Source organism: Rhinoderma darwinii, chromosome 4 (genome assembly GCF_050947455.1).
Source record: "Rhinoderma darwinii isolate aRhiDar2 chromosome 4, aRhiDar2.hap1, whole genome shotgun sequence".
NCBI lineage: Eukaryota > Metazoa > Chordata > Amphibia > Anura > Rhinodermatidae > Rhinoderma > Rhinoderma darwinii.
This window is the reverse complement of record NC_134690.1, coordinates 398,657,657-398,683,755: the sequence shown is the minus strand read 5'-3', so window position 1 is coordinate 398,683,755 and position 26,099 is coordinate 398,657,657. Positions and strand designations below refer to the sequence as shown.

The following is a 26,099-nucleotide window of genomic DNA, read 5'->3' as shown; positions in this document are numbered from 1 at the left end:
ACTGCTAATAAGTATCTAATTCTGTGTGCAGACTAATAACCGCACAGATCTACTAGAGTAGTGTGAACAGGATTGTTCTATATGTCGGACACATATAGGGGTCATCTAAAAGGACATGCGTAGATACATAAAGAGGTAAGTATATTTCGATCAAGTTCAAATACAAGCCAAACCTTCTGAGTCAGCTACTGTGAGAATGACAAAAAGAAGATGGAATAGAGACTAGGCAGTGAATAGAACCAGGACAAAGTATGAACACAGCCGCTGTGTCGCTTACCAGACTGTAGCCTGGGGGGTACCTAAAGCAAATACTGAGTATAACCAGTACTAATATATTTATGCAGAAAAATATATGGTAAGGCAGATAACTAAGAGTTCATTTGACAATGTAGTTGACAAAGTGAAAACAGTGACTAGAGATTAACTCCAGTCTATAAATTAATGTAGGGTTCACAGAAAAGCCGCAAAAGTAAATCCCTCATTAAGACCACCAGGGCTAAGAGATCCCAGGCGGTGGATCCAACGTGCCTCCTCCTGTAGTAGCTTGCGGTCCAGGTTACCTGCTCTGGGGCCAAGTTTGACCTGTGTGACGCCCCAAAATTTCAAGGAGCGGACATCACCATCATGTACGAGACGGATATGCCTAGATAGTGGCGTATCCTCTTTTAGATTTATGGTGCTTAGATGTTTAGAGATTCTCCTCCGTAACTCTTGTATTGTCTTACCGACATATAGCTTAGGACAGGAACAGCTCGCTATATAAGTAACTCCCTTACTACGGCAATTGATAAATTGTTTAATCCGATACGATCTGTTATCAAGTGGATTAATAAATTATTTTGTAGTAACCATTAGATGGCAAAAAGAACATCGGCCACATGGATAAGAGCCAGTGACCGATTTCTTTAGCCAATTTTTTGACACCGGAGTCCCTCCAGAATGATGACTATGCACCAAATAATCGCGTAGATTTCTACCTCTGCGATAAGTGATATTCGGTGTAGGAGGGCACATACTTTTCTCCATATAGTGAGATGATATATTTATTTTTTTATTTAGAGATTTAGAGATTCAGTCATTTTTGTCTTCTCTTGGAATCCCAGAAAAGTCATTGAATGTTCTTGAAGTATTTCCCGCAGTCCTGGTGACATCAGTCTTTATCCAATGCAATCTTTAAAGGGCAACTAAACGTTTAAAAAAAAACTTCTGACGTCATAGTGACATGTCAGAAGTTTGGATTGGTGGGGGTCCGAGCACTGAGATCCTCACCAATCGCTAAAACGAAAACGGCAGAAGTGCTCGTGTGAGCGTTTAGCCGCTTCGTTTCTGTACGGCTTTTTCCGGAAATCAATGTATCGGAGTACGGTGACGCAATAGAAAGTCTTTGAGCCTGTACTCCGATACATTGATTTCCGGAAAAAGCCGAACAGAAACGAAGCGGCTGAGCGCTCACATGAGCACTTCTGCCGCTTCGTTTTAGCGATCGGTGGGGGTCTCAGTGCTCGGACCCCCACCAATCCAAACTTCTGACATGTCACTATGACAACGTTTAGTTACACTTTAAGTGCATGGACGTTCCTCTGATTCAGAACATTACGGTTCTAGACTCTTATAGACCACGGTTTAAAGGTTCCAGGTTCAGGAGCCGGACACTGCAGGGAAACAACGCGGGAACGTTCATTACTGGACACTACTTTACAGTTCACAGTCATTTGTTGTAAGGGGCAGTAAATAACATTGTACAGAATCAACAAATGTAAAATCCACAATCTACGTTATCTTTCTTTTTAGCTATTTTCACTTACATTCAGATTATATTTCTGTCCGGAAACCATCAGCAAGCATGTTAGATTTTACTGACAAATCTTATTATGGCTTCATTTTTCCAGCTCAACATATTAACATGTGAATGCCAGATGCCCCTTAACACATCCAAATATCTATTAACATATGATACCAACACATACATGGATATTTATGGGTTATGCAGGGTAGTTTAGGTGTTAAGTAGACAATCAGACTCACAGTTCCTTTACAGCAGCTCCATTAACAGCATCTTGCTGATGGTTTCCATATAGAATCAGTCATACAATTAGTATTTTTTGCATTCTGTGATCTTCACCAGTTTGAGGTTAGTATGTGGAGGTATATAGAGTCAGCAGCAGCGGCGGTGCGGGGGTGTATTTTAACCTTGAATCTCTCCTGACACGCACCTATGATCCTCTTATATATTATCTATATCTTATATATTAGTCATCAGTTTACGATCTATTAAAAGAACTAAAATGTGGAAGATTTGTCAATAGTATAGGATACATGAATTTATACGTTGTCAATAACTGCGCCAAATTTCTCAAAATGGTGCACACGGCATAATATATTCGGCGCAACTCGTCAAGCACATTTCTCTTCTTTATATGACCTCAGGGTTTTATGTCGATAAAGCTTAGCCGTTGTATAACGAAATGTTCACCAAATTTTGTGTTTCAATGCCTCACTATTTTCAAGATCTCTGCTTGCTGTCAGTGAATCTATACAGAGAATACTTCTCACATCTGGTAATTTGTTACAATTGTATCCTGTCTAGACCATCCTCTGTGAGGTAAACACAGGAGCAGCACAAATCTCTCTCTTGTTCTGATAGTTTGTTACAATGTATCAGCGCAGGAAAAGGCTATGTACACACCACGTTATGTGGACGAGTTCAGCATCAGCGCCAGGAAAGCTCCCAGTGTGAAAGCTGAATGTAGCCATAGGGGGTTGATATGCAACAGGCATACATTTTTATGACCACCCAGTATACCTGACATATACCACAGTAGGGCTATACAATGGCATATGTCTGGGGTATATGTTGTTGGTATAGTCAGGGAATACTCCCAATATATACCGCCGAAGTATAGCCTCAACGCATAGTGAACAGAGCCTAAACTGTATATAATGTAACATAACAGAAGATCAGTTTGTTTAGTTCACAGAACATTACCCAGACTGGTTACTATTGTAACCAACTCTCAGCTGTGACTAGTAAGAGGTATGTGCAGGTTTTCAGGCTCTGGATGTAAACCAAACATTTCACATTCGCTGACAGCAAGCTGAGATCTTGAGAATGTAAGGAAGCAAAACACAAAGTATAAGAGAAAGTTGCAGAACTTTTAGGGCATGACCACACGTGGCGGATTTCCTCCGCAACTGTCCGCATCAATGCCGCACAGAATCTGCGTTGCAGATTCTGCTGCGGATCTGCACAAAATGTGCAGAAAATTGATGCGGACTGGCCGCTGCGGACTGCGGGAAAAGTGCTTCCCTTCTCCCTATTCAGTGCAGGATAGAGAGAAGGGACAGCACTTTCCCTAGTGAAAGTCAAAGAAATTCATACTTACCGCCCGTTGTCTTGGTGACGCGTCCCTCTTTCGGCATCCAGCCCGACCTCCCTGGATGACGCTCCAGTCCATGTGACCGCTGCAGCCTGTGCTTGGCCTGTGATTGGCTGCAGCCGTCACTTAGACTGAAACGTCATCCTGGGAGGCCGGACTGGAGACAGACGCAGGGAGTTCTCGGTAAGTATGAACTTATATGTTTTTTTACAGATACATGTATATTGAGATCAGTAGTCACTGTCCCGGGTGCAGAAACAGTTACTGCCGATCGCGTAACTCTTTCAGCACCCTGGACAGTGACTATTTACAGACGTCTCCTAGCAACGCTCCCGTCATTACGGGAGCCCCATTGACTTCCTCAGTCTGGCTGTAGACCTAGAAATACATAGGTCCAGCCAGAATGAAGAAATGTCATGGTAGTAAAAACAATACGCTCCGCAGCACACATAAGATCTGCGGACTTCATTGCGGAATTTTGACTCTCCATTGAAGTCAATGGAGAAATTCCGCCATGAGTCCGCAACCAGTCCGCCACTGCTCCGCAACAGACAGAGCATGCTGCGGACACCAAATTCCGCTCCGCAGCCTATGCTCCGCAGCGGAATTTTCAGCCTAGTCTAAACGAACACTGCTAAATTAAAGTGTAAGTCAATGGACAAACGGCACCGCTGCGGATTAACGCTGCGGAGTGTCCGCAGCGGAATTTCAGTGAAATTCCGCCACGTGTGAACCCGCCCTAATATTGCAGGAGTACTAAAGTTCTTGGTCATAAAATCAAGGAGAATTATAGAACAGCATTGCGCCCCCTCGTGGGCTCCTACCAGTTTGGTGAATTGATCCACACAAGCGTTACGGATCCTCTCCGGTGTGGCCGGACTGTCCAGTCTAAATATACCGGTGATGCCGGACTCTGCTCTGGCCGCCATGATGGCATCTTTAATGGCATAAAAAATGGAGGCCGACAAGAAGAGTGGAGGCTCCCCAACAGCCTGGAGAGGAAATGCAACAAATCAATATAATGTAACAATACAATCCAGACAATGCAACAATGTATCACTCATACAATGTGATGGGGGATGGAGCAACCCACCAGATATGGACCTAGACCCTTATACCCTCACTAATACCATAAGTCCAGTTCTTCTAACTCTCCTAGTACTACACGCCAACATATTGAAGAGCATTAACCCTAAAATCGCCAGTAAAGTCATCCTGTTCTTCAGAAGCGTCTTAGTTATTTAATGTCCCATACTGCTACATACATAGGTTTACCATTCAGGAGACTAAGAAAGCTGGGTAACCACACATGTGGGAGCCATAAAGATGCAATATTGGTTATCAACCAGCTTTTCCAGCCTTTTTAAATGAAGTGAGCTCCCTCTAGTCGCCACTAGAGGGAGCTCACTGCATATGGATTTATTAGGAGCTGTCTAAATCCTTATGTAGTGAGCTCCCCCTAGTGGTGGCTGCAGGCAGACAATTTTATCATGTAACTATGACTGTCTAAAGGGAAGCTGTGTATAATAAAAAAATAGGACTCTGACCCTATAAAAGATTATGTAATATTTAGAGTAAATAAAATGAAATTATAGGAGCCTTTTCCAGTCCCTATGACTTTCATTAACTTCATTAACCCCTTCACCATCCCATTCAGGGATATCAGTTGGGGAAGGCATGAGGGGGGGGGGTTGCCAACTCCACCATAGACACCATTGCTCTTAAAACACCCCCTTCTGTGTTTGCCCTCTCTAGGGTGAATGGTTTTACCTTGGATGAATAGATGGCTTTGCTGTTTGGACAGTCCCGTAGAAGGGACACATTAAATTCGGCTGGGATGTCACCGAACGCTGGGATCTTGTACATGCCGGGGCCTCGGGTGTACAGGTTACCATCGGGGGAATATTTTAACTCTTCCATTGTGAAAAGTCCGAGTCCTTGGACAAATGCACCTTCAACCTGAGAACGGGACAGTTTCATTATAAGGATCATGTCTAAAGACAGGGATCAGCTGATTGCGGTTGGGATCACACTACTGCTATGTATATAATGTACACTATGTTAGCACATGGGGATGGCATTACTTAAAAGAATAGAATACCAGACACAGTTTAGCTGTTTTTAGTATAAAATGAAAGACTTGTTTTGGATTTTTTTTGCAATTTTTTTTTATTATTATACTTGTTAAAACGTTAAACATTTGCTTTTTTTAAATTCAATAAAAATCTTCTGGTTAACTCTACAGTAAAATAGACATTTTATTCCCGTTCGTCATCGTGTACCGTTAAGTTTGACATATGACACCTCCCATTACGGGTAATTGCATCGGGACTGGCGGTACGGCAATGATTGGTGGGGTGCTTTTTTGTTTTATATTGCAGTGCTAGTGTAAGCCGAGTATAACATAGTGACTACATGGATTGTAGGAATCAGGGGCGTAGCTAAAGGCTCATGGGCCCCGATGCAAAAATTCTTACTGGGCCCCCCCCCCCCCGCAAACTTCTCATGGCCGACGGTCCGCAGCTTTCAGCTGCATCGCTGGGTCTCCTAAGTGACCCAACAATGCAGCACTAGCAGCCGGGGCATCACTAAGGCTGGGTTCACACACACTATTTACGGACGTAATTCGGGCGTTTTAGCATTGAATTACGTCCGAAAATGCGGCTCAAAAGCGTTGGCAAACATCTGCCCATTCATTTGAATGGGTCTTACGATGTTCTGTGCCGACGGTCATTTTTTTTTACGCGCCGCTGTCAAAAGGCGGCGCGTAAAAAAGACGCCCGCGTCAAAGAAGTGCCTGTCACATCTTCAGACGTAAATGGAGCCGTTTTCCATGGACTCCATAGAAAAACAGCTCCAATTACGTCCGTAATGGACGCAGCGAAAGACGCCTGCACATGCCATTATGGCTGAAATTACGGTGCTGTTTTCTCCTGAAAACAGCTCCGTAATCTCAGCCGTAACGGACGCTGCCGTGTGAACATACCCTCAGGGCTTAAAATGTCAGGGGAAATAGCCCCAATACATATGTGTCCGCCCAAAAAAAATGTGTGTATAGGAGACAGCATAGCATATCTATAGCACTACGATCCTATAAACTATGGATAGGATTAGATACAGTGGCTCAGCAGACAGTATCACACATGATAGGATTAGATACAGTGGCTCAGAAGGCAGTATCACACATGATAGGATTAGATACAGTGGCTCAGAAGGCAGTATCACACAAGATACGATTAGATACAGGGCCCAGCAGACAGTATCACACATGATTGGATTAGATACACAGCTCAGCAGACAGTATCACACATAATTGGATTAGATACAGGGCCCAGCAGACAGTATCACACATGATAGGATTAGATACAGTGGCTCAGCAGACAGTATCACACATGATAGGATTAGATACAGTGGCCCAGCAGACAGTATCATACATGATAGGATTAGATACAGTGGCTCAGCAGACAGTATCACACATGATTGTATTAGATACAGGGCCCAGCAGACAGTATCACACATGATAGGATTAGATACAGTGGCTCAGCAGACAGTATCACACATGATAGGATTAGATACAGTGGCTCAGCAGACAGTATCACACATGATTGTATTAGATACAGTGGCTCAGCAGACAGTATCACACATGATAGGATTAGATACACAGGTCAGCAGACAGTACCACACATGATAGGATTAGATACAGTGGCTCAGCAGACAATATCACACATGATAGGATTAGATATAGGGCCCAGCAGTCAGTATCACACATGATTGGATTAGATACAGGGCCCAGCTCGCTAACATTGCGTCTCCAGCGCTGGACCCAGGATAGGGAAGAATAATAATTTTGCTTCTTTATGGATTATTTTTGTGTGTTTGTGTTTTTTTACAGGTTCGGTTGTTGGACTTCGGATTCGAGGACTTCAATGACGGCGTTTTTTTTATTCTCAATAAAATGGTTAATGAGGGTGGTGTTTTTTTATTTCAATAAAATATTTTTTCTATGTGCTTGTATCTTTTTAAACTTTATTATCACCGCCTCAGTAAAGGCCGCTGGCTGATTGACAACCTCCATTACTAAGGCGAGGCTTAATGTTAGCCGGTGCAGAGGCCAACACTGACCCCCATTATTACCCCGGTACCCACCAGGAGTACTGGGAAGAGCCGGGTACGAACCAGTACCCGACCATCTGTAGTGATGGGCAGGCATCGGGGTGGCCGCAGGCTGGTAGTATTAGGCTGGGGAAGACCAAAAACAGTGGCCCTTCCCACCCTTGTAATGCTGCCTGCTGCTGCTGTGTTGTATCTGGCTGGTTATGAAAATTGGGGGGGACCCCACATCGTTCTTTCCAATTTATTTTTGTTAAATGACTTGGGGTCCCCCCCATTTTTCATAACCAGCCAATTACAATAAAGCAGCAGCAGCCTAGCATTACCAGGGTAGGAAGGGCCACTGTTTTTGGCCTTTCCCCTCCTGATAATACCAGCCTGCGGCCACCCCAGTGGCTGTCCATCACTACAGATGGTCGGGTACTGGATCGTACCCGGCTCTTCCCAGTACCCCTGGTGGCGGTGGGTACCGGGGTAATAAAGGGGGTTAGTGTTAGCCTCTGCATCGGCTAACACTAAGCCCCGCCTTAGCAATGGATGCTGTCAATCAGCCGGCGGCCATTACTAAGGCGGTAGTAATATAGTTTAAAAAAAAACACAAAGACATAGAATTTTTTTTTTATTGAAATAAAAAAAAAAAAAACACACAGCCCTCATTAACCATTTTATTGATAATAAAAAAAAAGCTGTCATCGAAGTAGTCCTGGAATCCGCCGTATTCCAACGACCGAACCTGTAAGAAAACACACAAAAAATTATTAGAAACACGTGTGTTAGGCTTAGATACAGGGCCCATGTGTGATACTGTCTGTGGGACCCTGTATCTAAGCCTACCACAACGTAGGCTTAGATACAGGGTCCAGCAGACAGTAATCTTATACAGTATAAGATTACTGTGTGCTGGGGCCCTGTATCTAAACCTACAGTGTGGTAGGCTTATATACCGGGCCCAGCAGACAGGATCACACATGGGCCATGTATCTAAGCCTACCATGTGATTGGCTTAGATACAGGGCCCAGCAGACAGGATCACGCATGGGCCATGTATCTAAGCCTACCATGTGATTGGCATAGATACAGGGCCCAGCAGACAGGATCACGCATGGGCCATGTATCTAAGCCTACCATGTGATTGGCTTAGATACAGGGCCCAGCAGACAGGATCACACAATCTGTGATCCTGTCTCATGGGCCCCCTAAGCCTGCTACATCGTAGGCTTAGGGGTTGTGCAGTCCCTAAACATTGATGGCCTATCCTCAGGATAGGCCATCAATAGCTGATGTGTCTCTCGGGACCCGCCAATCAGCTGTTTTGAAGGGGCCGCAGCACTCGTACGAGAGCTGCTTCCCCTTCATTTCACTACTCGCTCACACTTGGAATCGCCGACATGGATTCACAGTGTGACCGGAATGAAGTGACAGGAATGAAGGGGAGCAGCTCTCGTACGAGTGCTGCGGCCCCTTCAAAACAGCTGATTGGCGGGTCCCGGGAGTCGGACCCCGCCAGTCAGGGCTAACCTTACCTTCCTCTTCGGCCGCGGCGGGAGTTCTGTCGTCTCGATGCTGTGCGCGGCGCATAGCGTGGTGACGTCATGCGCTGCGCACAGTGCTTGACGTCAGGACCTCCGTTGCGATCCGGAACCAGGAAGGTAAGTAAACTATGTTACTATAGTAACAGGGGCCCGCGGCCCGAGTTACTATAGTAACTTTTTATTGATGTGGTGCGGGGGGCCGTGGGCCCCCCTGGCTTCGGGGCCCGGTCACAATTGCGACCGCTGCGACCCCTATAGCTACGCCAGTGGTAGGAATTGTGTGTTACTCACCTGCCCTATATCTATTGCTGGGTTAAGGCTGGTGCCAACATCCATCACTATATCTGTACGCAAGTTCTGAAAAACATCATATAAAGAAAAAGTGAGGTTTGCCTTTAAAACGCACATATTGCTGCTTTTTTTTTGTTCTAAATTGGTCCAAAATTGTGTGCTGATTAATTTCATAATATATCTTTGTAGTATCCAGAGCTCCAAATCGCCTGCATTACATGATACAATTCACGCTTCCTGCAGCCACCACTAGAGGGAGCTCAGGAGCTTACTGCATACTGTGTTATTATTGACTACCATAGAAGCTGTATTCACTTCTATGCAGTGAGCTCCCCCTAGTGGTGGCTGCAGGTAGCTAGAATTTTATCATTTAACTTTATGCTTATAGCTAGATGCACTTAAAAAGGGGCTATACACTTTTATTAAAGGACACCCCCTTCATATAGACCTGCAGTAAAAATTGGATATGATCCATAAAATTGGTGAGGTGCCAGATTATTGGAATTTTTGGACAAATACCTGGTAGACTTCGGATCATTGCTCGATTTCCTGCTGATGTGGTATGAGAACTACTTTTTAGAATACCGGATTAGCAGAAATTCAAAATTCCAGATTTAAGCATAAATTTTACTGTACAATCTACTATTTTATATATTATACTATTAATTATGCCCTGTTATATTGCATCATATTATAGTGTCTTATACTATATTTAATTACATATTATATTTGGTCATATTTTACCTTATGGTCACCAGTTAAACAGTCAATTTCAACTTCAGAACACGCCACCCCATAGCTGAAGTAGTTGCTGGGTCTCCCCTGATTTTTCTCATGGTCATAACCAATGTCGTCAATCCTGGAGTGAAAAAAAAAACCTCCCAGGTTTAATGAGAACAAGTGAAAAAATGTGGAAAAATATTCACATGTAACAAATACTGAATTCTTATAAATATCCCAGTGTTACGATATAATAGTGTATATGGGATACCTGTAGTATCCGGTGGCTGAGAGGCTTATCCTGTCCTCATAAGCAGATCTGACCTAGTATGGAAATAAAAACCCGGAAAATTATTATCATATTTTACATTATGTTTCATCATCCCTACACTTTAGTTCAAATGTGAAATATTGCAGTTTTTATTTTGGCCACTAGGTGTCAGATTTTCGATTTTAGAAATGTTTTACTGGTAAATCAGGAACATCTCAATTTACAGCTGTTGTGAATTGTCCGGTGGATATCACTAGTATTAGAATTATTAAATCCACGCTTTGCACCGGCAAAAACGGTGAAATTCTTGCTGTATGTGCACTATAGGTACTGCTGTGGGCGGAGCTTGTGTAGACTTTGCATTGGAGTCTCACAGCTTTAAGGAACACTTTTCCTGTCCACAGCTGTAGGATTTCTCCTGAACTGCCCCTCATTCTCTGGAGCTCTCTACCTACCCATTTCAAGTTAAACCCCTTTAATGTACAGTGCCATGTAATATGTTGGTGCTATATAAAGGAATAATAATAATATATATAGATATATACGTACCCAGCTGTCCCATGTCCCACCGGGGTTAGATTCTTTGTAAGGTTCCAGCCTCTGTAGTAATGTCTGACAAGCGTTCTATAATTATAAGGATGAAACTATCAAGAACATGTAAACACAAACTGCATTCAACGTACCTGAGGGCCCAGAGCATTATTGGAGCCCTGTTTTTCTTATATAGACCTCTACATACCTTGTTTCCTAATATGGAGTTAAATGATAAAATTTTGGCAGTCTACAGTGGCCACTAGGGGGAGCTCACTACATATAGAATTATACAAGCCCCATTAAGTTAAATGTATATATGTAGTGAGCTCCCCTAGTGGCAGCTGCAGGTAGGCAGGATTTTAGGAGTAGAGGATTTGGAGCTCTGTATAGGAAAAGAGTTCCAACCCCATATAAAGATATATTGTGCAGTTTCTAGGACCATATTTCTTTACCAATAACAGATAAAGTACTGTGGTGTAAAATCTCTTAAGGGGATTGTCCAGTTTAGAAAACCCATTTTCATACACCCTATTAGTGAAATAATACAGGTGGGTTGTCTGTTCGGGATCCTCATCCCTTGGTCAGAGTAGAGAGCGGTTACATAGAGCGTCTCTCTCTTTGGGGGACGTGTCCTGTCCTATATTACACAGACAACACATTGATATGAATGGACATTGTAATGCTTCATCTCACCTGTGGTGGCGCTGCAGGGAAACTGAACACTTACTGCCAGGTTTCCCTGCAGATTACAGAAGATCGCTGGGGGTTCCAGTAGGGGGACACTTTGAGATCAGCTTAAACTTAAAGGACCCTTCTAAGACGTAGGAGAACCCCTTTAACAACATTATTGTGATGATAATTAGGAATGAAACATGTGATTTGGAGAATTTTCCTAATATACCTGACAAGGCTTCAGTGCGCTGCTTCTTTCATCCACAGCTCAATCCCCTGACACACACTCGTCAAAACGTTTTCTTCTGGATGCCACTAGGGGGCGATCTTTATGCAGCTCTTATTCTGGTCAATAGGAGCTGTATACAGCAGGGGTGGACATAATACCTGTACAGTGGCACAGGGAACCTGGAGGGGGAGGGGGCCCTCTCTGCCACTGTAGGACTAAGACAGTTGCTGGCTGTTTGGGGACATTACTGTTCCACTGGAGGGTGGAGCTTCATGATGTCCGAGGGGAGTGACTTTATGGAATTGGGGCGGGGCCTCACAATATCAGGTGTGGTTTTCTCTGCAGGAGATGTCTCTCATCTGCCTGCAAGGATCTGGTAAGTGTGTGTGATTGATATACAGTGTGACAGTGTGCGTCATGTGTCAAGCATGTCACTGGTGTGCGATGGAAGCCCACACTCACTTTTTGTTAATGTCTGCAGCTGTATACAGATTGCCCCCTAGTGGTGGCAAAAGGCAGCAGAGATTTTTATAGTTATGAGTGAGAGGGAGAACAGGGGAGCGGTGCTCTGCACCAAGCAGCGGAGGTAAATTAGGAAAACATTTATTTATGATGTACGGTAGGTTCACTTTAACGCAGCAATTTTTCCAAAAAACTTAAATTCTTTCTTTAACATAGCCGTATGAGGGCTTGTTTTTTGCAGAACGAGTACCATATAATGTACTAGAAAATGTTAAAAAAATGTTTTGTTGGGTGGAATGGGCAAAAAACAGCAATCCTTGCATAGTTTTTTTGGGTTTCATTTTTACTGCACTAACATTATTCTGCAGGTCAATACGATTACGGCGATACCAAATAATATCGTTTTTTTTATGTTTTACCACTTTTACAAAGAAAATACATTTGTTTAAAAAAATTGTTAGTGTCCCCATATTTAAAGAGCCAGAACTTTATTATTTTTCTGTCAACTGAGCGGTGTGTGGATTTGCTTTTTGCAAGTTGTAGCTTTTACATAGGACTTTTTGAACACGTTTTATTAAAAAAAAATCAGAACTAAGGTAACCAAAAAACAGTAATATTGGCGGTTTTGTTTGTTTGTTGTTTTTTACGGCATTCAGCCTGCAGGTTACATAATGTTATATTATAATAGCTCAGACTTATACCAGTTATGTTTTTTTTTTCTTTTTTACATTACTTGGGAAGTTTGTTTTTTTTTACTTTTAATACTTTATTATTATTTTTTTTTTTGTATATTGCTAAACTTTTTATTTACATTTTTAATTTTTTTTTTTTTTTACTCCCGCTAGTGGACTTGCACATGTAATTGTTTGATCACTGATACACTACACTCCAATACGTATGTATGGCAGTAGATTGTAATTTTTACAGGGCTCCTATTAAGCCCTGCATCTGGCCCCCTTCCATATAGGGGCCCAGGCTGCCATGATAACCATCGGCACCCCACAATAGGGTCACAGAGGGGGGGAATTAAGTGACCCCCTCTTTTTAACGGTTTAGATACCGCGTTCGCTATTGACATGCCTGTTTGACAAGTATGTTACAGCCGCCACATGCCGAGTATGGTGCGGGCTCAGTCCATACTCACCCCTCCCGACTATGTTGTACAGTTACGTCAAATGTCGGTATTTGGTTAAAAGCCATAATGTGTAAGATATAAATGTGTCGTGTTATATTATTCTCCATGTTAACATTTACACAGTTTATTTTCCTGATTGAGCTACGGCTTCGTAGCCATTGCATTATATCAGTCGCCCACTGACTATTCCTACATACATGAGTAATTATTGCAGCCACCACTAGGGGGAGCACAATGCATACAGGTTTTACAGCTTCCATTGAGTTCAATACTAGCATATGTAGTTAGCTCCCCCTAGTGGTGGCTGCAGGGAACCAGAATTCTGTTTTTATTATGGAGATGAATGATTTCCGATGTCTCAGGCAGCAGAGACTTACACATACGGCCATGCCATTGAGGTCTGAACTGACTGATGCGGCCGTTGGAGATGTGTTGGGGACCGTATTGGTGCTGGTCTCACTAATATAGATTTTTGAGGTTGGTATTCCCAAAGCTTTGCTGGCGACCTGCGAAATGGAAAAGAAAAAATCCTATGTTAGATCTAGTAATGTATGTGAGCAAGAGGTAGGGGACAGATGGATGTCAATATGACTGCAGGATCAGACTACACAGGATTTCTTTGTAGTCTGTAACCATGGAGACACATAGGTCTGCAAAGTAGCTGTATGCACAAAACGATATCAGATTTTTTAATTAGGACTATGAGTAAAGTTGCTTCGTTTTTTGATTTTAGATGCATTGGCACAATTAATGAATTGTTTCAAAGGGTAAACTTTCCCTTTTGGTATTTTCTTCTTCTCATACATTCATATAGACTATTCTAATTGTCCTGTGTACCGTTACCTGAATCATCTTGGTATGAAGTCCTTGACCCATTTCTGTTCCTCCATGAGTCAGGAGGACAGACCCGTCTGTGTACACATGGACCAGGGCACCGGCCTGTAATAAATACATACAACTAATGAGATTTTCCATCATTAGTCCATCAATATCTAATCAGTGGGGGTCCAACTCCTGGGAATCTCTGATCAGCTGCTTAAAGGAGAGCGCGGAGTCCCTCTTTAATGTTTACCCCGTCATAGCGCTGCACATTTGGTTGTGGCTGGGCCTGGTACTGCAGCTCAGTCCTATTTACTTGGATGGGACTGAGCTGCAGTACCAGACACAGCCACAACCAGATGTATGGCGCTGTGCTTGGGTAAACATTAAAGGGGTCGCGGTTCTCCAGCAAGAGTCGCAGCCCCTTTATGCAGGTGATCGGCATCGATCGTGCCATAAATATCAGTCCCAGGAAAAAAAAAACTTTATAAGAAGTACAAATAATGTTAATCGCACGGATGAGAAAACGAAAGCAACATGAACCTGATTGAGGAACGACAGGGTGAAGCTGATGCCAAACTTGGTTGGGATGATTGCGATGCCCCTCTTCTTCCAGCGATGCTGCCTATGGAAGGGCACAAGATGGGGGCATTAAATATAGGGATCACTTGTGGTTACATATTATAGGACAGGGGTCAGCAACCTTCAGCACTCCAGCTGTTGTGAAACTACAACTCCAACAATGCTCTGATTATTATTCCAGCCAAAGGCTTTCCGAGCATGCTGGGAATTGTAGTGTCACAAGAGCTGGAGTGCTGAATGTTACTGACCCCTGTTATAGGATGAGTGACCTGTAGTCGGGGCAGATTCTACATTATAGGACGGTATTTTTAAAGGCTGATGATTAATTTTGCCACAAATTTGCGACCTATATATGAATATGGCGTGCGTACAATAATATCTGCGCCAAGCAAAAAACGGTAATAATGTTTTTTTTTTACAAGAACCTCATTGAGAAGGGGTCGCTGAACGCGTTCTTGTTTTTCACCTGTTAAACTTTCCGATGGCGATTTTTCTTTCCTGGTAATGGGACTTCTTGAGACATTCGTCCCAGCAGCGGTGGACATTGAACGCTTCCAGCTTCTGATTGAAATGAGTGAGATCTCCCTCCTGATACATGTTCAGCTTCCTGACCTACATATGGGTTATACTGTAATATCAGAATGTAAGGATAAAACATAGAAAGTCTCTCCTTCCAATAGTTCGCCTTGGGGCTAGAGGGCGACTTGGCAGCTTTTTTCCAGAAACAGCGCCAGTCTTGTCCATGGGCTGTGTGTGGTATTGCAGGTCAGCTACATTCAAGTGAATTACCAAGCTGCAATACCAATAACGGCCTATAGACAAGGGTGGCACTATTTCTGGAAAAAAGCAGTCATGTTTTTCTAATCAGATACATTTCCTTTAATGTGATCGTAGGATTTGCTTTTTTTCAATGGAAACATTGTATTATTTATGTGCAACTTTACATTGACTTCTGTGTAGCGGCACTGTCAGGCTACGGTTTAGGGTCGCATAAAAGTTATTACGTATCGTGCAACACAATGCTTTCCTATGGAACACAACTATAGACCAGCTTCTATTAGGACAGTATTGTGCCATGATTGTACACAGCTCATATGCCGTAACAATGTGACTGCAATGGACAGTTTTTCTTTCTAGATACAGCAGACAGGATTTCCTGGACATTCAAAAAAGTCACGCAAATTATTTCTAATCAAAAAGTTTCATGCCCATGCCCCTTGATACTACTACAGTAAACAAAGAAAAGGTGGGCAACCTGGCAGTAAGTGTTCAATTTCCCTGCAGTGCCACCACAGGAGAAATAAGACATTACACAGTGTCCATTCAAATTCATGAGCTGTCTGTGTAACGCATGGACATGTTGGGTCCTCCAGAGTGAGAGACGCTCTTTGTAGCTGCTCTGGCTAAACAAATGAGTGTCCTGAATGTGGGACCCCCTTTTATTAACTTTGAAATACCCTGATATGGTATATGAAAACGGGTTTTCTAAACTAGACAACCCCATTGATAGTTGGTAACAGTAGGGGGCGCAAGTAAAAGTAACAACTGATGCTCTGAGACAGAAATATGTTCCTATTAGTCGTCATAGGATGAGTTTTGGATAGTCATAGAAAATTGTATAAAATGTACTTGTAAGGGTAAAAAAAACTAAATTTATACAGCATAAAATATCAATACTTTGCTTGGTCCTCTGCCTCCAAATTTATGAAATTCCACATTATAATGTATTTCTGTGCTGCAAACAAGTGCTGGATTATCAGAATTTTTTGATTATCAAATATCAGATTAAAGGAACTTCAGGGGTAAACACAGAATTATGAAAGGAAAGGGTTAAGGGCATTGGTGCCCAAAACACAGACAGTAAGATGTCCACAAATATATGGATTTTGCCAACATTATACATAAATGACATCATACACTGATACAGGGGGGGGGTTTTCGGGTTAGTGATAGTATTCCCCCCACACTCCTGGTGGTCTAGAGTTAATACCTAATATCTCTGGTGGTCTAAGGTAAAGAAGGGGTTAATATTGATATACATTATACACGGTGGTTATGGGATACTATCTAATATCCCTGGAAGTATCTGATTCTTTAGTGGTTAACTCTTTCAGCACCCTGGACAGTGACTATTTACTGACGTCGCCTAGCAACGCTCCCGTAATTACGGGTGCACACACGTAGTCACTTCTATGGGCTGCCCGTGCCGTAATTACGGCCTGAAATAGGACATGTTCTATCTTTTTCAACGGCACGGGCACCTTCCTGTAAGCATACGGGGAGGTACCCGTGGCCAATAGAAGTCTAAGGGCCCGTAATTATGGGAGTTTTTACGGTCGTGTGCATGGGGCCTAACCATTTAATATGAAATTATATTATTTAGGATGGTGAAGGGTTTAAGGGGGGTCTCAAGCTTTTATTTCATAAATGGATCCAGAATTATTGTGAAGTTCAGAGATCTGGTTCCCTTCACTCATCCATAGTGTAACCTGATAAAATTCTGTCTTCCTGCAGCTGCCACTAGGGGGAACGCACTGCATAGGGAATTTTACAGCGCTCATTGAAGTCATTCACCCTAGTGGTGAAAATGAAGAATGACAGCCTTCAAATAGATTTTTTTTCTTGAACTGCCTAAAAGTGGGTGCCAGATATTAGGAAAACCTGCTAACTGCACCGCTAGAATTGCAATGTGATTCATTTATATAGGTCTTATATTAATGATTAGATTGGAAGACAAGCCATAGCTGTCTTGGTCCAACCATCATCTATTAGATCGGAGGTGGACTGAGCTCATAGACTCCACCAATGTGAACTGTCGGAAGATCATTTTTTATTAATTTCCCCTATCGATATTCATCTGTTGTAGAACTCACATGTTCCGGGGGCAGTCTGCAAGTCTCAGCTACGTCGCTCATCCAGGTTTCTACCACCATCATTCCTTGTGGGCCACCAAAGCCTCGAAAAGCTGTATTAGAGGGTAAGTTGGTCTTACACATGTATCCAGTGCCCTTAATGTTGAGGATTTTGTAAGAATTATCCATATGGAATAAAGTTCTGTCAAGAATCTGTCAAAAAGAAGATGATCAATTAGTACAGAGGAAAACGAACAGAGAAAACTAAAAGATCCCCATAAGTATCAGTAAAAGCATTACTTAATTTTTCCTACTAGTCATTAACCGGTTTTGTATTGGAAACAGTCAGCAAGATTGTCGACAAACACAACCCTAACTGCTCAGCTCATATAATGCTAATTACTAGAGCAAGCTCTATGCAGACACTGAACCAGCAAGTAATGCTACAAGATTTTAGGTCTGAAGTCTAGAGAATTGTCAATTCAGATCTGGATAATAATAATATTAATAATAATAATAATAATAATAATAATAATGTAATGTATGTACACAGTGACTCCACCAGCAGAATAGTGAGTGCAGCTCTGGAGTATAATACAGGCTGTAACTCAGGATCAGTACAGGATAAGTAATGTATGTACACAGTGACTCCACCAGCAGAATAGTGAGTGCAGCTCTGGAGTATAATACAGGATGTAACTCAGGATCAGTACAGGATAAGTAATGTAATGTATGTACACAGTGACTTCACCAGCAGAATAGTGAGTGCAGCTCTGGAGTATAATACAGGATGTAACTCAGGATCAGTACAGGATAAGTAATGTAATGTATGTACACAGTGACTCCACCAGCAGAATAGTCAGTGCAGCTCTGGAGTGGGTGGAGTAGGAGGTGTGGAGAGAGCTGCTGAGACTACCGTGCAGGCCTTGGATCCAGGGACTTTCCTTATTCTATCTGCCCAGGCCTCATACCATCTGCCTGGGCTTGGAAAGTACCCTGAGGGGGGTTCCATCCTAGGATGGAGCCTCAGACCTCTACCTCCCGGAGCATGCCAGCGGGGGGTAGAGGGTCATCCCAGCTGGCTGGGAATATGCAAACAGTCGCGGGGGTGAGGAGATCATCTCGGGGCAAGGCTGTCCTGGCTCCCCCTGACGCTGGAACCCTGGATAAGGGTATGGAGACGCGGTCCGGCAGGGTGATCGAGGTGTTGTCATCTGGAGAAGGACCAGCGCCGTCCGGACATTTGGATGACGGTCGTGTGGAGGAATGGGGACAGCTGAGGACCGGAGAGACGGTGGAGAACTTCAGCTCCCGTCTGGCTATGCGGTTGGAGGAGTATCGGGACCTCAGGAAGTCGCTGCAACGGCTCCGTGCGGACTTGGCGGTCGCCAGAGGAAGAGCTGCAAAAGCCTCAGGAGGTAAGAGGTCCCGATACCTTTTAAATGTGAAATCCTTGTTGGAGGAAATAAAAGAAGTGGAAGAGAGACGTGAGGAGATTTTGGCAGGCGGAGGGGTGTTTGGTGAAAAATTAAAAAATGAAGAGAGGTTTGCCGAGATGGCAGAACCTATAAAAATAGAAAGTGTGGAGGAAGACAGCAGAGCCCCAGACACAGCAAAGGAAATTGTGGGGGAGAAAATGGAGCATGAGAATGCAAAGTCCAGAGAAGGCTCAGATTCTGAGGCACCCAGGAGCAGTGAGGAGGAGGAGGGTGGACTCACAGCTGGGAGAAATCAGGAGAGTTTTGATACTGACAGTGAGCGGCCTCCAGGATTACTCACTCAGATCCGTAATGTGGAGTCGCCGGTATCCTTCCAGGGATTTTGTTTCGGTACGGAGTTACCCGCAGAGGAGGAAAAGCAAAAGAAAAAAAAATTTAAGAAGAAAAAAAAGACAAAGGAAAAAAAATCTGCTGAAGGTTCATTTAAACTTGTGTATACAGCAAGATCCTTCCTGTGCTCTGAGCCAGATGAAAGTCAGGATCAGGGCGCAGGTCCCGCAAGACCCCCAGCTCAAGCCTCTGCAGTGGGGCTGGAGCGGGAATGCGGGGAGAGTGTTACGGGTCCGGCATTAGAACACGTGGTGGTCAAAATGGCGCCGGACGCCAACCCCTGCAAAGGGGGCGGTACTGGTGGCCTGGTGACGCCAGGGGGTGTGTCCCCGTGTCCGGTTAATGGCGAGCCCGGGAAACTGGTCTCTGATGCGAGTCAGCGGTCTGGAGAACGGGTAAACCAGAAACCGGATGTGGTGTCTGAAAGCCGGAAGTCTGTCGGTGTCGCAGTAAAGCCGTCAGACGTTCCGGACAAGGGCGGTCACAGAGGGGGCTCCGGCTCTGTTGGCCACTCCTCTGTGGGAGGGGGGAGTGGTCCGGCGCCGGAGGCGGCTCCAGTGACATCAGTGGCTCCTTCGTCCGCATCACTGAAAAGTGGTGTAGGCGAGAAGGGGGCTGCTGGCGTCGGGGGCGGCGGTGGCCCCTTTCCCAAAAATGTTCCGCACATAGAAAAGATGGAGGTTAATGAGGCGGAGGGCACAGCGGGGACACCGCTTATAACATCTGGTGGCGTCCCTGCAAAGGTGCCTGATGATGCGGAGACTGAAGCAGTGTCTACCCACACAAAATGCACAGAAAAAATACATAACATAGGACCAGGCCTGGCCAGAAGGATGACTGCAGGGGGACCTGGTGGGTTAAATAAAAAAAGTTGCGGCTGTGGATGTGGGAACTGCTGGGGGTATGCAGGTGTCTGTAAATAAAGTTGCTGGAGTGTCTGCTGGTAATGGGGTGTTGAGTGCTGTGTCTGTAGGTGGTGAGGTGGTGGGTGGTGGGGATGGGGTATCAACCAGGGGCAATGGGCCTGGCGCTCCTCTTGCTGTGACATCCGGCAGGTCTTATGCTGGTGTGGCAGCGGGGGGACAGCGGGCCCACCCATCTTCATCCTCAAGGTCCGGGGACGGTAACTTGCAACAACGTCTCTTGGACGCTTTAAGAGAGGGAAAGCAAACCCTAACCATAGGGGGAGTGCAGAAGGACCTGTCTTTCTGGATAGACAGATATGGTCTAAATGCCTTCCGAGAGCAACGAGGAGATCAGTGGTCGCTCCCAACAGCCGGGCAGGCTGTAGCCAGGAGGAATGTGGTCCGTCTCCGGTGGCGTGGCAATGATGCGTGCCCTCCCAGAAAGAGGGTGGTGGAGCTGCTGCTGGGGATGGGCTTCAAGGCGAGTGACATCTTTGCCTTGATACATCCTCATGGCTCGGTCGAGTTTGACATCAGCTTTGTTCACCTAGGGGGCCTTGAGGTCTTCTGGGGGAACTACGAGCTGATGAAGGACGAGCCTGGCTGGCGAGACTTTGCTGCACAAGCAATTTCTCGCCAAAGTGGTCCCAAGAGAGTGACCGTTCTTACCCGTAATGAGTCACTCTCTTGTATTGATATCATGACCTGGTTGGGAAGGTACGGAGAGGTAGTAGAGATGCCACGGAAGAACATGGATGAGTTTGGCATCTGGTCAGGGGCCTGGACGTTCATGGTTAAATTAAAGCGTCTGGGACAGACGGTGTCCCACATACCATCGTCTGCTTTCCTGGGAAGAGATCGGATCCTTGTCTTCTACCAGGGGCAGCCGAAGTTGTGTCACCGGTGTGGCGACCCCTCACATTTGAGTGCAGGCTGCAAGGTGCAGAAGTGTGCTCATTGTGGGGGGATTGGTCATCTAGCCGCATCGTGTGACCGTATTCGGTGCAACCTGTGTGGTGACTTAGGTCACCCGTTCAGTCGGTGTCCTCGCTCTGTTGTCAATGCTTGTTCCAAACCTGCGGAGGATGAAAGGAGGGAGGCCTCCGTGGGTGAGGGTGCGGGCAGGGACGATGGGGCACAGGGGCAAGGGAAGAATGCAAAGAAGGGTCCCCCTTCTCGCCAGAGAAGGGCGGAGAAGCGAAGGAAGGAGAGGATTTGGAGGGCGCTCCAGGAAACTGGGACAACCTCTGATTCGGATCTGGATGCCCCCCCTGAATCTGATGCCCCTGGGGAGGCCGAATTGAATGGGGAGATGAGGAGGATCCAAAGGGAGCAGAGGGCTGAGGACTCTCAGTCCTCCCACTATGAAAGTGTGGGAGAGGAAGAGAGGACTCAGCCTACAGCAAAAGGGACACCGGGCAAAACCCAAGGGCCAAATACATCTGGCCCCGCCCTGGCCCAGGAAGGTAAATCCTGTACCCCCCTGGTGCGCTCTACTGATCGATACCATGCTCTCGTGGACATTCCAGCCTCTCATACTAAGAGGGAGGGCATGGTAGGGCACCCTAGAGTCGTTGAGCCTCCCCTGCTGCAGGGGCCGTTGCCCCCAGAGGGGGAGGTTGACCCGGAACTTGGGGATGAAGATGGGAATAGGGTGGTGAATATGGACTCCTCAGTTTGCAAGAAGCGAGGCAAAGAAGGGGGGTCCTCATCAGATAGAGGGGGGGGTGGGAAGAAGAAAGCCGTCTAACTCAAACATCCATGATGGCGGCACCCATTCCGTTGACGCTGGCATCAATTAACGTTGCCAGCATTAAGTCAGATAGGGCGAGATTTGCAGCCTTTGATTTTCTTGGCCGAGTTGAAGCCGACATTTTGTTTTTGCAGGAGACCAGGCTGTCACTTTTGGCAGACGTCGTTAAATCTAGGAGGGAGTGGCGACGCGGGCCCTCCTACTGGTCTCTTGCGGCTGAGCCCTATAGCGGAGTGGCGGTCCTTTTCACCGCACCGGTAACATGCCGACGGATGATTGAGTTAGAAATGGGGAGGTGCTTGATCTTAGATGTCCTCATGAGGAGACAGGAATTAAGACTAATCAATATATACGGACCCCAGAGCAAATGGGACCGTAAAAGTCTCTTCATGAGGATTAAGCCTTTCCTTTTTTCAGGTCGACAAGTTATCTTTGGAGGGGACTTCAATACTGTCATGAGACCCCGAGATAGAGGAGGTTCCGGAGATAAAAAATTGACCTACGATAGTGTAGCATTAAAAAATATAGTTAGCGATGCTCGCCTGGTGGATATCCACATCAGGCATACCCCAGGCCACTCGGGTTTCACCTATCGTAGAGGTAGTTGTAGGTCTAGGATAGACAGGTTTTTTTTGAAGGAGGAAGCCATCTCTTCACCAGTGTCCGTTGTTGAGGTGGAGTTCTCCGATCACTGTATGATTATTTTCTCTTTGAACATTGCAGAGTCCCTCCAGATGGGAAGAGGTATATGGAGGCTGAATTCTACTCTCTTGGAAGAAGCGGAGATAAGACAGGCCTTTGAGGATTTTCTTCAGAGCCAGGTACCTTTGTTGGATCTCAGTGGTACTAAGTCTGAGTGGTGGGAGTTGTTTAAAGTCCGGGTGGCAGGATTTTTCCGCAGGCTCTCGAGCCTCAGGTCCATGAGTAGGTACCGCCTATATCAGGAACTGAGGAGGAAACTCGAACATCTGGTCTCAACCGGGGGTAGTGGGGAGGAGATCTCCGTGGTGAAAGCCTTGCTCAGGAGGTGTCAGTATGATAGGCACACATCTTTAGTTCTTGAGAGGGATTTCGGGAGGTACCGCTCGCCAGACCCCTACAGGAACTGTAAGATGTCAGTGAGTCGTAAGGTTGTGACAGGACTGATTGATAGTACAGGATCTCTGAAGAGATCCAAATCAGGGATCTTGGAGGTCGTCAGATCCTTCTACTCGCACCTCTTGGGGAAGCAAGATCCAAACCGAGACGAGATGTCGGCTTTCCTGGCTGAAACCATCCCTGAGCCAGGGGTAGACCCCTCTCTCGGTGGTTTGATAGATTCGATCAAGGAAGAGGAAGTGGGATTGGCGATTGATGGGCTTGCCCTCAAAAAATCGCCAGGGCCGGATGGCTTAACATCCGAGTTTTATAAGACTTTTAAAGGAACCCTAGTTCCCCTCTTGACTGAGGTGTTTAATGAGTGCCTTTCCTCGGGTACTTTGCCAATGTCAATGAGGAGGTCGGCCTTGATCGTTTTATCGAAGGGTAAAGACTCGACCCGTATTGAGAATTGGCGTCCCATAGCGCTGCTCAATACGGACAGAAAGGTTCTCGCAAAGGTGCTGTTTAATCGGCTGGTGAAGTTTGCATCCCGGCTCCTTTCGCCGGTCCAGCATTGCTCTGTTCCAGGCCGCAGCACATTTAGTGCTGTCCTCAGTGTCAGAGAGGCAGTGGAGCAGGGAAATTCTGGTCGGTGGGAGGGGTACATCCTGTCCTTGGACCAGGCCAAGGCTTTTGACCGGGTGGACCACGAGTACCTCTGGTCGGTCCTTCTGAGGTACGGCCTACCGGGGGGGTTTGTCAATTGGCTACAGACCTTATACACTGGGGCTGAGACTTTTGCGCTGGTGAACGGTTGGGTTGGAACCCCCTTTGAGGTTGGGTCTGGTGTCCGCCAGGGTTGTCCCTTGAGCCCTTTGCTATATGCGTTCGCAATTGATCCTTTTCTTAAAAGGATCGATCGTGGGCCATTGGCGGGAGTCGGGGCCGGCCTGGAGGGGCCGGAGGCCACTCAGAGGGTGGTTGCGTACGCAGACGACGTCTCCATTTTTGTCTCCTCGAGAGGGGAGGCAGAGTGGGTGATGTCGGAAGTGGAGCGTTACTCATTGGCATCTGGGTCCAAGATCAACCGGGATAAGTGCAAAAGTCTCTGGCTGGGAGGAGGAGATCCTGGTTTTGATCTCCCGGACACCCTTCCAGAGCCTCAGGGGTCTGCTAAGATCTTAGGAGTCGAATTTGGCCCGGGTGATTACCCCAAGAAGAACTGGGAGGATAGGCTGAATCTAGTTGCCCAGAAGGTCGACCAATGGAAGGGTTGGTCCTTAACCCTGAGGGAAAGGGTTCACTTGGCCAAGGCCTACCTGGTGCCCATGTTGCTTTACCTGGGCAGTGTGTGCATCTTGCCAGAACCTCTCTGGACTCGGGTCTATAGCCTGTTCTTCCAGCTGTTATGGGGGAACAGGCTCAACCTAATCAAGAGGGAGGTTACTTACCTACCAAGGACACTAGGCGGGTTAGGTATGGTTAACCCGGTGGTGTTCCTAGTGAACACCTTTGTTAAGATCAACCTGGCAAACCTCTGGCAAGAGAGGGCTCCTTGGTGGATATCCTCCTGCAGGGGGTGGTTTCGGCCTTTCTTCCAGGAATGGGAGAGAGGAGGGCAAGTGAAAGACCTGCGTACACCTCACGGACATCTCCCGGCTTATGCCACCCTGGCGCTGAAGATTGTTCGCCGGTGGGGTCTGGAGGTGTGGGAGATCAGGACCATGTCGAGAAAATTTCTTGACAAGAGGGTCCTGATGACCCACTTCCAGAAGCCCCTGGCGCTCAAAGACTGCCCAAGTAGTGACCTCGGGGTGGGATTAAAACTTTTAAATTCAGCGAGGATTCCCCAGAAGTTTTGGGATCTGGCTTGGCGTTGCTTCCATGGGAGACTGTATGTGAGGGACAATCTAAAGTGCAGAAGCTCTGATGATCGGGATTGCCCCCGGGAGGAGTGCGGCGGAGTGCTGGAAAGCATGGAGCATTTCCTGCTTCATTGCCCTTTCAATACAGAGGTATACAAAAGGGTGGGAGCCTCCATTGGTTGGCCAGGCCTAACCAGCCTCTCCTATGCTGGGTGGGCCTATGGAGTGTTCGGAGACCTCGGTGGTAGGGACCATGGCACCTTGTTTCTAGTCAGTATAGTGGTCAGGCACTTTATGTGGAATGCACGATGTCTAGTTTCTACCCAGAAGAAAATCCTCCTAGTGGATGAGGTTGTTAGCAATATCATGGGTGACCTGGTGAAGGTGCATTCTTTGGAGGTTGGCAGATTGGGAGCATCCAAAGCCTCTCGTCTTTGGAGGGGCTTTTCCTATAGGGTGCCTTAATGTGTCTGCCTTCATGAGGGAGGGGGGGGGGTCGTCACCGGTGCTCAACTGGAGGTGGGGGTCTGCGTTCCGCTGAGGCACCAAAAAAAAAAATATAGCGATAGGGCTCGGAATAAGGGAAAGGTGAGGGTCAGCATAGGGTCAGCTTTCAATAGGGTCAAGAAAGGGCTAGTAATAGGGTAAGGAGATAGGGCAAGCGATAGGGAGGGTGCAGCGGAGGACGTGGTACCTTGGCCTCTGGGGGGGTGCTGGGGGGGGCTTTCCCTTCTCTCTATCTGGTGATGGGCTAGGTAAGCACTGGAAGATTTTTGTTTTGTTTAGGATTGAAATGGCAGGAAAAAGGTTTCCAAGCGACCGAACTTGGTGCTTTCGGGTACGGTGTATTTTGTATATGGTTTGGTATTTGGACAAGTTGGTGACGTGTATTGTATTATATTGTAGAAATGTTGTTAGAATAGGGATAGACTTAAGGGGGTTAATAGATAGGTTGGGAGGGGGTCGGGGGGGGGGTTTGCCTGACCCAGCCCCGGACTATGCGGACATGGGAGGACATGGGGCGGGGGGCTGGGCTGGGGTGTTGGGTGTGGTGGTTGGGGCCAGCATCTGGACTATGCGG

The 26,099-nt window shown here is 46.0% G+C and overlaps 1 protein-coding gene across 1 annotated transcript in view; it reads right to left on the bottom strand.

Annotated features, from left to right (window-relative positions):
• Positions 1-1,513: 1,513 nt before the first annotated feature.
• XDH (xanthine dehydrogenase) overlaps positions 1,514-26,099 on the bottom strand; it is a 118,679-nt gene continuing 94,093 nt past the window's right edge. The window contains exons 25-36 of the mRNA XM_075863435.1: positions 17,608-17,799; positions 15,201-15,346; positions 14,696-14,777; positions 14,177-14,272; positions 13,711-13,839; positions 10,851-10,925; positions 10,302-10,354; positions 10,055-10,169; positions 9,311-9,376; positions 5,148-5,336; positions 4,202-4,369; positions 1,514-1,652 (exon numbers count right to left, since the gene is read on the bottom strand). Of these exons, the coding sequence (XP_075719550.1) occupies positions 1,602-1,652; positions 4,202-4,369; positions 5,148-5,336; positions 9,311-9,376; positions 10,055-10,169; positions 10,302-10,354; positions 10,851-10,925; positions 13,711-13,839; positions 14,177-14,272; positions 14,696-14,777; positions 15,201-15,346; positions 17,608-17,799 (1,362 nt within the window). The 3' untranslated portion in view covers positions 1,514-1,601. The remainder of the gene's footprint in view (positions 1,653-4,201; positions 4,370-5,147; positions 5,337-9,310; positions 9,377-10,054; positions 10,170-10,301; positions 10,355-10,850; positions 10,926-13,710; positions 13,840-14,176; positions 14,273-14,695; positions 14,778-15,200; positions 15,347-17,607; positions 17,800-26,099) is intronic.